General features: G+C 34.7%; 1 protein-coding gene across 5 annotated transcripts in view; it reads right to left on the bottom strand.

Moving 5' to 3' along the window:
- Nucleotides 1-9,795: 9,795 nt before the first annotated feature.
- The window catches only part of LOC101210197, a 45,815-nt gene continuing 42,695 nt past the window's right edge, over nucleotides 9,796-12,915 (bottom strand). For 4 of the 5 annotated variants that reach the window (XM_031883994.1, XM_011655632.2, XM_011655631.2 and 1 more), the window contains exon 24: nucleotides 9,796-10,198. In XM_031883994.1, the coding sequence (XP_031739854.1) occupies nucleotides 10,013-10,198 (186 nt within the window). In that variant the 3' untranslated portion in view covers nucleotides 9,796-10,012. Of the gene's footprint in view, nucleotides 10,199-10,237; nucleotides 10,382-12,915 lie in introns of those variants that run through there. The other variant, XM_031883995.1, reaches the window with a different exon arrangement.

The raw sequence follows: 12,915 nt of genomic DNA, 5'->3' as shown, positions 1-12,915 counted from the left end.
TTGTTCCAATCATGTCTAAAAGGTGATTCTGACTCCATTAACATCATTGATTGCTTGCTTGGGTGTCTATCTAAGTTAGATAATAGGGAGCTAGATAGGTCATTCTCTAAAAGATAAGATATTTTAGGCCATCTAAATTTTTGGGCTTGAGAATGGACTGACTCTGATGGTATTCATGCTAATTTCTATCAAAAGTTTAGGATATCGTAGGTGTGTTGATACTAGCAACATATAGCCGAAGGTTTGGAACCGTGGAAAGGGTGTGAGCCCCATAAATAAAACCTACATCACTCTTATCCCCACAGTTCCAAAACCTAAGCACATGGACGAGTTCCATCCTATCAACCTTTGCGACGTCAATTATAAAATCATTGTGAGGTCTTTGGGTTATTTTTCATGTTCAATTAAATTTTATTTTAGATATACTTATTACTTATAATGCCATTTTGGGTTTTGAATGTACTCATGTTATCATCAATACACCAAAAGGTAAGAAGGGATGGGTGGCTCGCAAGTAGGATATGAGTAAGGATTACGATAGAGTTGAATGACCCTTTATTTAAGCTATGCTCACCTTTCCTGGTTTAGCCATTATTTGATCCAATTAATCATGAGTTATGTGACCTCTATCGGCTTTTTGGTGTTTATTAATGTATCATCCAACAGGAGAACTTCAGGCAGAGTGTCGTTAGATTCGCTCTATTTTTAAAGGTTATCAGACAACCTCGGCAAAAAAATTAAAGTCGATCTAAACAAATTGGAATTTATTACAAGTAAGAATGTTGGGAACCCATTGGCTGGTGACATTAGCAAAATCATTGGTGTTAAAAAGGTAAAACTCTTTTGGTATATATCTGAGATATTGGCTCATGATGAGAGAAACAAATCTCGATATTTTAACAAATTGAGGGATAGGGTTTCAAAAGTACATCAGGGGTGGTAAGAGAGTCTCTTCTAAAAAACTAGGAAGAAGATCCTCATTAAATTTGATGCTAAAGTTATCCCAATTTATACTATGAGCTACTTTAAATTGTCCAAAGGACTTTGTGCAATATCAACAAAGTTTGAGCATGGTTTTGGTGGATCTCATTTAAGGAAAAAAGAAAAGCCCATTGCACTAGCTGGAGTAAACTTTGTTTGAAAAAAAAATTGGTAGTTCAAGTTTTAGAGATCTCCACATCCTTAATCAGACCATGTTGGCTAAGAAAAGTTGAAAGGTTTTAAGAGACCTGAATTACAATCTCGTCAAAATCCTTAATAGTTGCTACTTCTAATTGTGATTTTTTATTGGCTCTTGCTTGACGTTTTTGAAACTCTCACTCTAAATATGTTGCTTGTTGAACATGATTGTATTGAAATTGGGATTGAGTTTAATGGGACTTAAAATAGAATAATTTGTGTCGTCTTGAGAACAATATTCTAAAAAACTTGCCTTGAATTAATTCAGTCAGACCAAAATTGTACGACCTTGCTACAATTTGTATGTTAAGTTTGTGGTGTGTAACCTTGATGTGGGGTTATTATTTAAATTCTCATTACGTGTCATTGAATACGGATCATTGCATGCAAAATGCTCTCTATTATTCTCTTCATCATGCGAGTGGACATGATCATTGCATGCAAAATGCTTTCAATATCCTCACTACCTATTTCGAAGTCCTCATTGTACAGAGGATGAACAGTGAGAACTGATATCAAAGCTTAGTTATAGGGTCTACCTCTCACTTAGGTGTTATGACAAATAAAGTAAAAGAATGTAAAAGAATTATAACTACTTGAGTTTACTAGAGATACGACAAAGGTGACTTGATGAGGGTGGTTGATAGAAAGAAGGAGATGAAAATGGGGCGTGAACTAACTTGTATTGAGGAAAGGGTGGAGGAAGGTTTGATACTATTAGGCAAATAAGCTATATGACCACCTCAATGCGATATAACTCATTAAAGTAGCTTTTGACTAAGGAGTTCTCTTCTCAGAGTAATTGAACGTCACACTTTGTCTCTTTCCGGGATCCAAATGATTAGGCCTAGTTAAACAAGATACATCTAGAAGTATTTACTTATATTACTTATAGAGCTTCGAGTTTAAGGATAGCAAACTCTCAGCGCTTGTTGTTCACACTTGTTCATCTTTCAGGATACAAATGATGAAAATCATCTTGTTAAGGCGAGAAAACTCTTCTTTGTGCATGATAGCCACATCCTTGCTACTTACCCTCTTAGGTAGTTGGCGACATACACTGGTCAAATGATGAAAATATCTCAGCTAACACGATAGGAATTATAAGTAAAGCTTCTTATCAAGCATGCATCATAAACCTAAACTAAGACTAAAACAAAGATAAACGAACAATATATAGATGGATGGATTGAAAAAGGCATAAGTATACATTGTATTAAAGACTGTAGACCTTTGACCACTTTACAATGACCAATATACAGTGTAAAGAAATACAAAAATGGAAAGAAGAAAAGGCATTACAAGTTAAGGGGAGACGAAAATGGGATCTTATCCACTCAGCTACAGGCGTTCACTCCACAAGCTGACTGAAGAAGATGAAGATGTACTTTACAGGTGGCGGTAAGGATAACCTTGCCACCAACTCTCTAGTTTTCTACGCACCTCTTCAAACAAGGGGGTAGTTGCCCGTTCAAGCGTTTGACCGGTCCATTCAGATGTCTGATTGTTCCGTTCTTGATGGTGATGGAGTTCTTTATATAAGCATATTTCGACGGAAAATCTATCTTCCTGACCATGTTAGCATCGAAAGGTGTCCTTGTCGTCAAGTCACATCACTCCATCTGTCACTTTTGTCTTCTAGCAAACCTCTTCTCATATGGTAATTTGGTCTTCTCACTTTGTATTTGCGCGAGTTTCTCTGTAATTTGTTAACTTAATCTTTTGTTAATAATATTGCGTTTGAACACTAAAAATGGAGTAAAGTAGGCATGAAGCTTATGTATAGTGTATTTCTAAATAACTTATTCTTTTGTTAATAACTTGCTTTTTGGTGCATTTACCACACATTTTGGTCCATTATTCTACCTAAAAGACCATAATAACTTGTATTTCTACAAGTTATCACACCCCTAAATTTAAAATAATGCTTGTCCTCAAGCATCTCTCCAAATCATGCTTGTCCTTAAGCACCATCCTCTTCAAAGTCTTACTTTCCCCTTAGTGTTTCTAAACTTCTCAAAACACGATCAAGTTTCATTCGCTATTCGGAGTTTATTCTCATCGCATACTTCTCTCTATGAAAATATTTTTAAGTTTAAAATACGGGAAGCTTAATATTCAAAATACTCTTGCTCATTTTCCACAGGAAATCTTTTTTTCAAAATCAGAAATGGCTAAAATTTACAAAGAGTTTTGAGTCCTTTTATTCGACAAAAGAATGCTTTCAATTTATTTTGGGTTTAAGGTTTAGGGTTTATACACTTGCAGTTTGGCATTGAGTGAAAAATCACAAGTACTCTATCAATCTGTTTCTCTCCTCAACCATAACGCTTATCGCCTCTTATTACTCAACTCTCTAACTTTTACTTTGAAGTTAATCTTCTTATTTTTGTGAGAGAAGGCAACATAGGAGTTTTTATTTTGATTCAATAAATGAATACAAGAATTTTCAAATTTTGTACAAATTTTGGCTTTATTTTTAACTTTTGTTAAAACACCTTATTTTTAAAACGCCATACATGATTTTTAAAAAAATTCAAAAGCTCTAGCATGGACCTCACACACCCCTAAATTTAGAAATTAGTGATGTCCTCATTGCAAAAATTTGAATGCTAAGATTAGTCTAGAAACTATTACAAAAGAGGTTTGAGGTAAAGCTTGATTGCCTAATAAACTATAGAAATGTTTCCAAGTAAGTTTCCTTAACAAGTTAAATGTCCAAATAACAAAAGGAACTTTATTTCACATTAAAGTGCTAATATGCGAGGACTTACTTGCAATAAGGAAAACTCAACGTGCAATACTTGTGCCAAAATATGTACTTGTATTTTAAAGGATATAATTACAAATAAATATAATTTACAAAGGCAAATAATAAAAATATACAAAAGGCTTAAGGAATAGAAAAGTTTAACATGGACCTTTAAGATTGAGGCAGTGGAAGAGGAGGTTGTAGTGGACGTGGTTCTGTTGGCGGTTATGGTGGATTCATCTTTGCTTGTACCATCGAATCAAAACACGTTAAGGGACTTGTTAAGCTAAGTGGAACCTGAGGCGTTGGGATTGTAACACACACTAACATACTTTGATATCTCAATAATGCGATAAACTGTGTGTCTCGTCTTTCTGCCAAAACTTCGACCAAGCCAGTCAATCTTTCTATTCTTTCGCTTAGAGCCTCGTTCTGTTCAAGACTCCAAGAAGTTTAACCTGGAGCTCTCCATTTTGCATTATGAGCTCCGTTATTTTCTCATCTTGTTGACTTAGGTGTGCCTCAGTAGATGCATTTGCATTATCCATTCTTAATTCCTAATCGCTCACTTGCTTCTAACTTCACAATTGCGTTTCTTGAAGGATATTCTGGCACTGGATCATATCTTCAAATCCTCACATCATTGGCTTACAAATGACTTCATTCATGAACTTGAAGATATAATCCTCGTCAACGTCTTCTACATTCATTTCCTTCTCTTTAAATGTAATGCGGCGTTCCGCGAAGAAGTCTCTACGATAGGCTTTTGCAGTGAGGAAAGATTCATCTCGCCATCTATCTCACGATTTACATGCTCCCTTTGGAGTGGGTCATTAATAATCTTCTCAACAAATTTCTCTCTTTTTGGAAACAACTTAGGGCTGTCCTTCACTTCTTCTTGGTTCTTGAACACGTCGTTAATTAATGCGAAGGGGTCACAGATGGAGTACTCTTGGAAAATCTTCTTATTGGATCCCTCATGGCTCAATGGTTTGGTTTGGTTGGTTGATTTGGAGACAAGAGTTAGAGGATTTTCCTATTGTCGCTGGATTATTGGAGTTCCATCATTATTTTGCATAATGAAGGCAAGGGTATTATTTACATTTTGCCCTTGTAAAGCAAGAATGTTTTGGATTTGGTAGGAGGAAGCAGGCAATTTAGACTTTGTGGTTTGGTCTTTTTGGATTTTTGGGGAGGAGCTTGCCGTCGTGGACTTTTCGAGAGTTTAAGTGGTGGTAACCTTGGAGGATTTGGATGTGGGGTAGAGGTCAGGTCAGCGGGCTTTCTCTTCTTCTTTTTGGGACTTTGCTAGATGTCCTTAGAGTCCTTTCTTCGATATTAAAGCTTCCTCCTTGTCTTGATTTTGCGTTTCAGTGGGGTATTTCTTTCTCATCTTATTCTTCAACGTCATCATGCCATCCAATACTTCTTCAACTTCTTTACAACGTTCCTTGATTTTGAGGCGTTTTGACTTTACATTCTTGGTGTGAATGGCTATGATGCAGTGAAGGATTGATAGTGACCAAATTCCATCTTTCACCTCCACCTGAGGAAGTTTCTCTCGTCGGCATGCCCTTTAGCACAATTATTCAATTAAGTGCGAGAAAGGTCTTGCTCTACGATAATGCTTGACCCATGCAATGATGTGCTCGCTTATTATTTGCCAATGTTCACCAGGATCTCCTTCATTATGCAGTATACCAACATTACCCTTTCCATGGAGATGTTGTTGTCATGGCGAGTAGGCATGATCTTTTTCTTCACAAACACTAGCCAGATTATAGCCTCTGTGTTCAAATTGTGTGGGAGGAGCTGATACTTTCCTGTTGGCGTGATATCTAACATTGTCTCGGGCCAAACCACTTTCTTCAACGCACTCTCTAAGTCTTGAGCTCTTGGGTTCTTTAAGATGTCATGTCCAATCTCATTTTCCATTAATCAAAGAACTCATGGATGACGTTTGTCCCAAAGTCAACTTTTTTCCCTTTGACCATGGTGTAGTGTTCGTTTTCGCTAATGAAGCCTTTGTAGAACAAGTTCACTACATAGGGTCCTATCGCAGTCACCCCTTGAAAAAATTATCTATTTAAACTCTTTGATCGATGATTCGAGAAAATCTGTAACGATTCCGGGGTAAGCAATCTATTTGTCCTCCTTTTGAGACGCTTTCTTTGTTTTTTTCTTTACGTCTCATCTCTATTTACGCGTGCAAGTGAAGGGATAAAAGCCTTACAATAGCCGAAGAATTTATCGAACCATTCCTCAATTTTATTTTGAAATCTCAAAATACCAGTACATTGGCAAAAATAATTAAGAAACTAGTTTTCTTAATAAGACTTAAAGGCTAAGCATACTTTTAATTTAAAAATATAGAGAAGTTACTTTTGTTGACGTCCCTGAATCTACTAATTAATTCTCCAAATTGGGACACCACTCGTCGGAGACCTCCCTATCTTCTAGGATGAGATTGGTTTTGAGGAATCAATTGGAATGGGAAAAGGTTTAGAGATATTTGAGAGAAACTATTTTCTCTTGGAAAGGGCAAAATTATTGGCTTTTTTTCTGTTGATAAATTTGTTCAAGAAAATTGTTTTCTTCTATATATTTAATATTTTCTTTCCTTCTTGGAATATGAAAATAAGTATGAGAGAATCATGAGATTCTATTATAAAATCAACTAATTAATTAATAGTTAATTAATTAGTTAATAATTAATTAAATCATATTTAATTAGTATTTCATTCAAATAATATTTGTTTGAATGTATAGATTTGTATTCATATAATTAATTAAATCATATTTAATTAATATTTCATTCAAATCTTAGTTGAATGAATATGTTTCTAATACCTTATAGATTTAATAAAATAAAATAAAACAAAACTATTAATTATTTGTTCAATTAATTAATAGCTGAATTAAATATCTTATATTTAACTTAAATTAAATTTGAATCATATTCAAATATAAGTTTCTCTCATGGCCAATATTTTTAATGTGAATCTAATTCACATTAAATTAATATTTGAATTCATTCAAATATTTTATCTCTCATAAATTAATTTTGAATCATATCTAAAATTAAATTTATATAATAAAATTTGATAAACTTTATATTATAATGTATCACTATACATTATACTAATTTTCAAAGGGAATTTGAACATTTCAAATTATAACCAATATAAATAAATTTTATTACCCTTTGTGAGCTAGGTAGGAGACCTAATGGACCTACAGATAAGAAGTTATAAAGATTTGAGATTAATTGACTAAACTAATTAACCACATTAATCAATATTCGTTAATTGTGTGTACACTCCATTAAAGACTTACAGTTGAAGTCTTCTCACTGTAGATATATTTTTGTGTCCACAGATATAGACCAATAACAATCAGTTAGTCCATCATGAATGTTCGTAACACCAGCTGGGTCAATTTACTATTTTACCCATAAGTTACCTTTAATCTTTAAATACTGTACTTCTCTAATGAACAACTTGTTTATGGTCCTACCATTAAACACAAACCCCTCTTGTGTCATAGAGAAGGTAGAAACCTTTGTTCAAGTCTTGGAGACATCATTTAAGGGAACACTTATCTACTTACCTTAAAATATGAAAGAAATTAATTCAATCTTGTGTAATTATGTTCCCAGCTCCCCACTCAGTCTTCTCCCCAAAATGATAAGCTTATTGAGTGGGTGATTTGGTCACTCTCACTCATACAAATTAAAGGGCAATCCCTCGCGAAAATGAGTTCATAATACACTCAGGATTAAGACTAAGTTACCTAGGTCATCCTAGTGAAATAGAAACCTAACTAGTTAATGGAGTTACATCTAGTAGTTATTATTTCGATGTTCGATCTGATGCAATCTCATTGCATAGGATACCCCCACTTGCATGTTAACTACATGAACACATTGGATCATTGTGTTTGTTTCAAATACAAAGTGAGCCGTATCCTGGTAACATCCATAGTGTTACCAGGATAAGATACCAAACCATATTCCTATACTATAGACCTTTTAAGCTGATCTCGAACTTTGATTTATGTATGTCTCTACATACTGTTCAAGACTCGTTAAACAACTTAAAATGTTAGTTTATTGAATTTTGGTTATTAAAACAAAACTAATAATATAATCAATAATAATTATTACAATAATAACATTTTATTAATAACAACCAATGAATTATATTTACAATCTACGAGTTTTAGAACATAAATTCCAACAGACCCCTTATTGAGTATATGTTTATTAGTCACTCATATGTTTAATTTTTTAAGCAGAGGTAGAGATAAAGAAAATTTGGCAAATGATGAGAGTGACGGTGACTTGACATAGGAAAAATTATATGTTGCTTTCGCCATCCATGTTTTCAGTATTTTATTCAAATTTATCGAACTTATGAATTACTTTTTTGTTATTTTTCTTTAAAAGTTAAATAGGGCTTGAACTAGAATTTTACCTTCTACTTTTATTTCTACCTATTTTATTTTTCATTTATATATGAGTATTTGAAATTTTAATTAAAAAATTAGTGTCTTCTATTAAATTTTAATTAAAAAATTAGTGTCTTATATTATTTATTTTTATAAATAAATCTTTATTTGTTTTAGTAGTAATGACCTCAAATTAGTATGAAGAGTTGTGTCGTTACATAATAAACCCAGAAGGTTAATACAATTGACCAAGCAGATGTTTTGGGTGCTACCTAAATAGGTTAGGCTAGGTCGGCTTAATCCAATATTATAATCTATCTAAGAGTTGAATAGGATTAAATATGTAGATGTTTTGGGTGACACCTATTTAGTTAATTTAGGAATTGACATCCAAGTTGGTTCTCTATCAAAGAAGTATGTCCAACACTATCAGACAGTCGATTAGGCTTGTTCTATTCATAAGATAAATGGAAGAATTAATCCATGATTAGTCCGCAAATGTAATCTCTATTCTCTTTGGGTTTGATTCTATCATGTCATCAACCTCTCTAACTCTCAATTTATGTTTTGATTTCACCTACCTCTCATCTCAAACTTTCCCTCTTTTGATGTAGTCCTTCATCGACTCCAACCCCTTTCAATTTAGGTCAATGCACAGTCCATTCAACTTTGCCTTAGTGTACTTTAGTTCGATCGTTCTGTCAATCTGCTCAAACCTCACTGCTCAATACCTCAATCTCTATGGTTTTTTTGTTTTTTCTTTCATCTTAGTGTTTTTCAAGTGTACTTAAAACATTTAAAAAATAGAAGGAAAAAAACAAATAACCGACCACTCAATCCAACCTCAAATTGAACGATAGGATTGGGTAGGGAAGACCCTATTTAGATAGTCATGGCCAACCCAAAATTTTTAGTTGGTCCAAAAAATCCTCTCAATCCCACCCAACCCAACACCCCTAAGAAGGATTGAGCCCTCATACTCAAGCATACAATATGGACATCAAATAGCATTCAAGGCACCAATTTTTACATTTCTATACTACATTCATTCACCAATTGGGTTATACTAAGCCACCGAGAGGTTGGAACTTTGGCTTATAGAAAGCAAGTGAACATCAATTGTGTATTGGAAGAAGCATACCTCTTCATTTATACAAGAAATAACTCCGAACAGTTTTTTTTTTTAACCACGTTTTAAACTAAGTAAACAGTCCATATCTAATGGGGATATAATTGAACAGCAATATACTAAGAGACTAAGAGTTTCGTCAATGAGATAAGTTTTGAAGTGTGTTCAATTTGAGCACTCAACTAATTAAGACATGTCAACGGCCAAGAGCTGTTAAAATCACATCTTCCTTATTTGAACTCATTTCTTTCATTTAGGACAAATAAAAAATAAAAAACAATAATTCTTTTTTTAAAAAAAAATTAACTGATAGGTGAGGCCCATGCTAAAAGAGTCCTTCAACTGATGTACCATGTATTTAAAATCACTACTATTACTACTATTTACAAATATACCATAGTAGACAAAAATAATCCTCCAAATATACCATAGGTTTTACCAATTGCTATCATTTACAATGACTTTTATGATTAAAAATTCAAGACAGGAACATCATTATCCAATTATGATGATGAAATCAAACAGTGGAGCATCTTTTGGCAAATTTGTTGGACTTCAATTGAAGGATCCGAAGAAGATACACTTGAGAGCACATCTCTCGCTTCTAGTAATCCTCCAGAAATACATTCCAAAATTGGATCTTCACTTGACATGAGGCATACCATCAGCTTAGCACCAGCTATCCTTTCCTGATCAACAGGGCAACAAAGCAACCACAACTGAAAAATACATTCTTTATCCTTGATACAACAAACAGTAAACATCCAAATATCTTATGTAACTATAGTCAAACTCTGCTTTTGTAGTATTCCTTTAGCCATTGCTTTGAAAGGGGATTATCTCTACCTCAAGCCAGGTTGTTCATTCACCTTCTATTAAGCATTAAACACCAAGGGTAGTGAATGAGAAAGTCAAACATCTTTTCAATTAGTTTAGGGCTTAAGAAATGTAATTTCAAGAAAAGGATGTGCTTAAGAATTTTTCTTTTATGAAGTTTTTTCCCCTTTCATTTCTTTAAGTTTATATTATGGATGACCTATTTCTGAAACAATTCATTATTTCTTAGATAATTTGCCGCTGTAATCATGGCCTCGAGCAAACAACCTTCATATTATGAACACCAATCACAATTTTTAAACAGTATTGAAAACAGACGTCAAGTATATTGTTGCTAAAAAAAAATTGTGTATACATATGTTGATTATTTCATTTTTTTTTTGTATTGGTTGCCCTTGTATTATATTTGCCAAAATTATTTATTCCTTATTTGTAATGGATTGTTCTTCCATAAAAGAAAAGGTTTTTGAAACCTTAAAAAATACCCTAATTTCTTTAAAACCTAAAATACCAAAAAACTCTTACAGTCCGTCGCCTCGAGGGTTATCACCAACTGTTGTTCTACTACAACCTATTGCTACTGCTGACCTCAAATTGCTAGATGCCGTCAGCAACCGCGTGTTCTTGGGTCTTTTGACTGTAAGTTGGTGTTCTTTTTTTGTCTTCGCTGTTGTTCATCCTAATCCTTGCTGATCATCCCTTTACAAGTCGTCCCTCACCGATGATGGATTTGGTTGGTATTTTGAGATCAATTCTCTTCGGTTTTTTATCTTTGTTGTTTTTGCCACGTCGTATACTAAGATATCTATGGCTAAAGTCGACAATCCTATCCATTCCAATAATCCCGCTATCCAAATCACCATGATTCGATTTAATGGTGTTAAAATCCTTTCCTTATTTTCTAAATATTTTCCTTGTTAGAATCCTAGAATATTAGAATATTTTTCTTAGATTATGTTGTATACTCTATTTATTCTCCCTTGTACCTATTGTATTATTCATTAGAAAAGAATAAAGGACAAACAATCATGGTTTTTCTCCCCGTACTCAGGTTTCCACGTAAATTGATGTGTGCTCTTTGTCTCTCCTTTCAATATGGTATCAGAGCGAAACAATGAACACCCTAGAAATCCTGGAAAATGAAACCACTGATGAAAATCAAACAAAAGAGATAGCCACCAGTTTTAGTGTTGTCGTCGATGCTCGGATGAGTGCAGCCATGGACGAATGGTTCAGCCGCCTACAGAAAACGTTAGAAAATAAATTTTTGTTACTTCTACAGTCGTCTGCACCGTCAAACAAGCCTCACATGCTCCCACGTGCCATCGCCGGAGTTGCATGCGTGGGTTTTTCCTCCTCAGACAGCACCAGTCATCCCATCTGTCCAATCATTTTCTTCATTTGTGGCCTATATTGCTCCCCACGCCCCGATTCCCTAAGTTTGATGTAGTTTGAGGGCGTATACTAGACCAAAGACCGATTCCCTCCCTGATGGAAGTTTGTTCTGAAATCCACCTCGAGGAAGATCGCACAAGTGCTATGAATATTTACACAACTCCTACTATTGACTTCGCTGCTTTTAGTGCGAGGTCTTCTAACAGTGGAAGTGACAAGCATAATGGAAAACCAATTCCTGTCTATGAGCATTGCAAAAAACAATGGCATACCGAAGAACAATGTTGGAAGTTACATGGTTGTCCTCCAGGAGGTCAGAAACGCCTTCCCAACGACAAACAGAACACAGGGCGGGCGTATGTGAGTGAGTCTGCTGAACCTCCTCAACAATCTTATCCACACAGGAACCAAACCAATCTCAGTTGCTACCTTAGGTGTCATTGTCCAATCAGGTATACCTCACTCCTTCGGTCTTATTAGTGTTGATGGGACGAACCCCTTGATTCTGGATTCTAGTGCCACAGTTTGACAGGGTCCTATGAACATTTTGTGTCTTACATTCCTTGTGCTGGCAATGAGACAATTAGAATTGCAGATGGTTCCTTGGCCCCCATTACTAGAAAGGGGAAGACTTCTCTCTGTGCAGGGCTCTCCTTACATAATGTTTTGCATGTGCCCAAACTTTCTTATAATTTGCTTTCGATAATCAAGATTACTCATGAATTAAACTGCAAAGCAATATTCTTACCTGATTTTGTTTCTTTTCAAGACTTGTGCTCGAGGAATATGATTGATACTACCCGACATAGTAGGGGACTCTACTTCCTTGATGACAATACCTCTTCTAGTAGCATTTATAGAACTAGTCTCTTATCTTCCTATTTCACCACTTCTGAACAAGACTGTATGTTGTGGTATTTTCGTTTAGGCCACCCTAAGTTCCAATATATGAAATATTTATTTTCACATCTTTTCTCTAAAATTGATGTGTCTACCTTATCTTGTGATGTATGTATTCAGGCCAAACAACATCGAGTTTCTTTTCCTTGACAACCATACAAATCAACCCAACCCTTCACTCTTGTTCATAGTGATGTCTGGGGACCATCCAAGATAACAACCTCATCTGAAAAACGGTGGTTCGTAACCTTCATTGATGATCATACCTGTCTTA

Source organism: Cucumis sativus, chromosome 4, assembly GCF_000004075.3.
Source record: "Cucumis sativus cultivar 9930 chromosome 4, Cucumber_9930_V3, whole genome shotgun sequence".
NCBI lineage: Eukaryota > Viridiplantae > Streptophyta > Magnoliopsida > Cucurbitales > Cucurbitaceae > Cucumis > Cucumis sativus.
The sequence above is the reverse complement of the archived record's forward strand: the minus strand, read 5'-3'. Positions and strand labels throughout refer to the sequence as shown.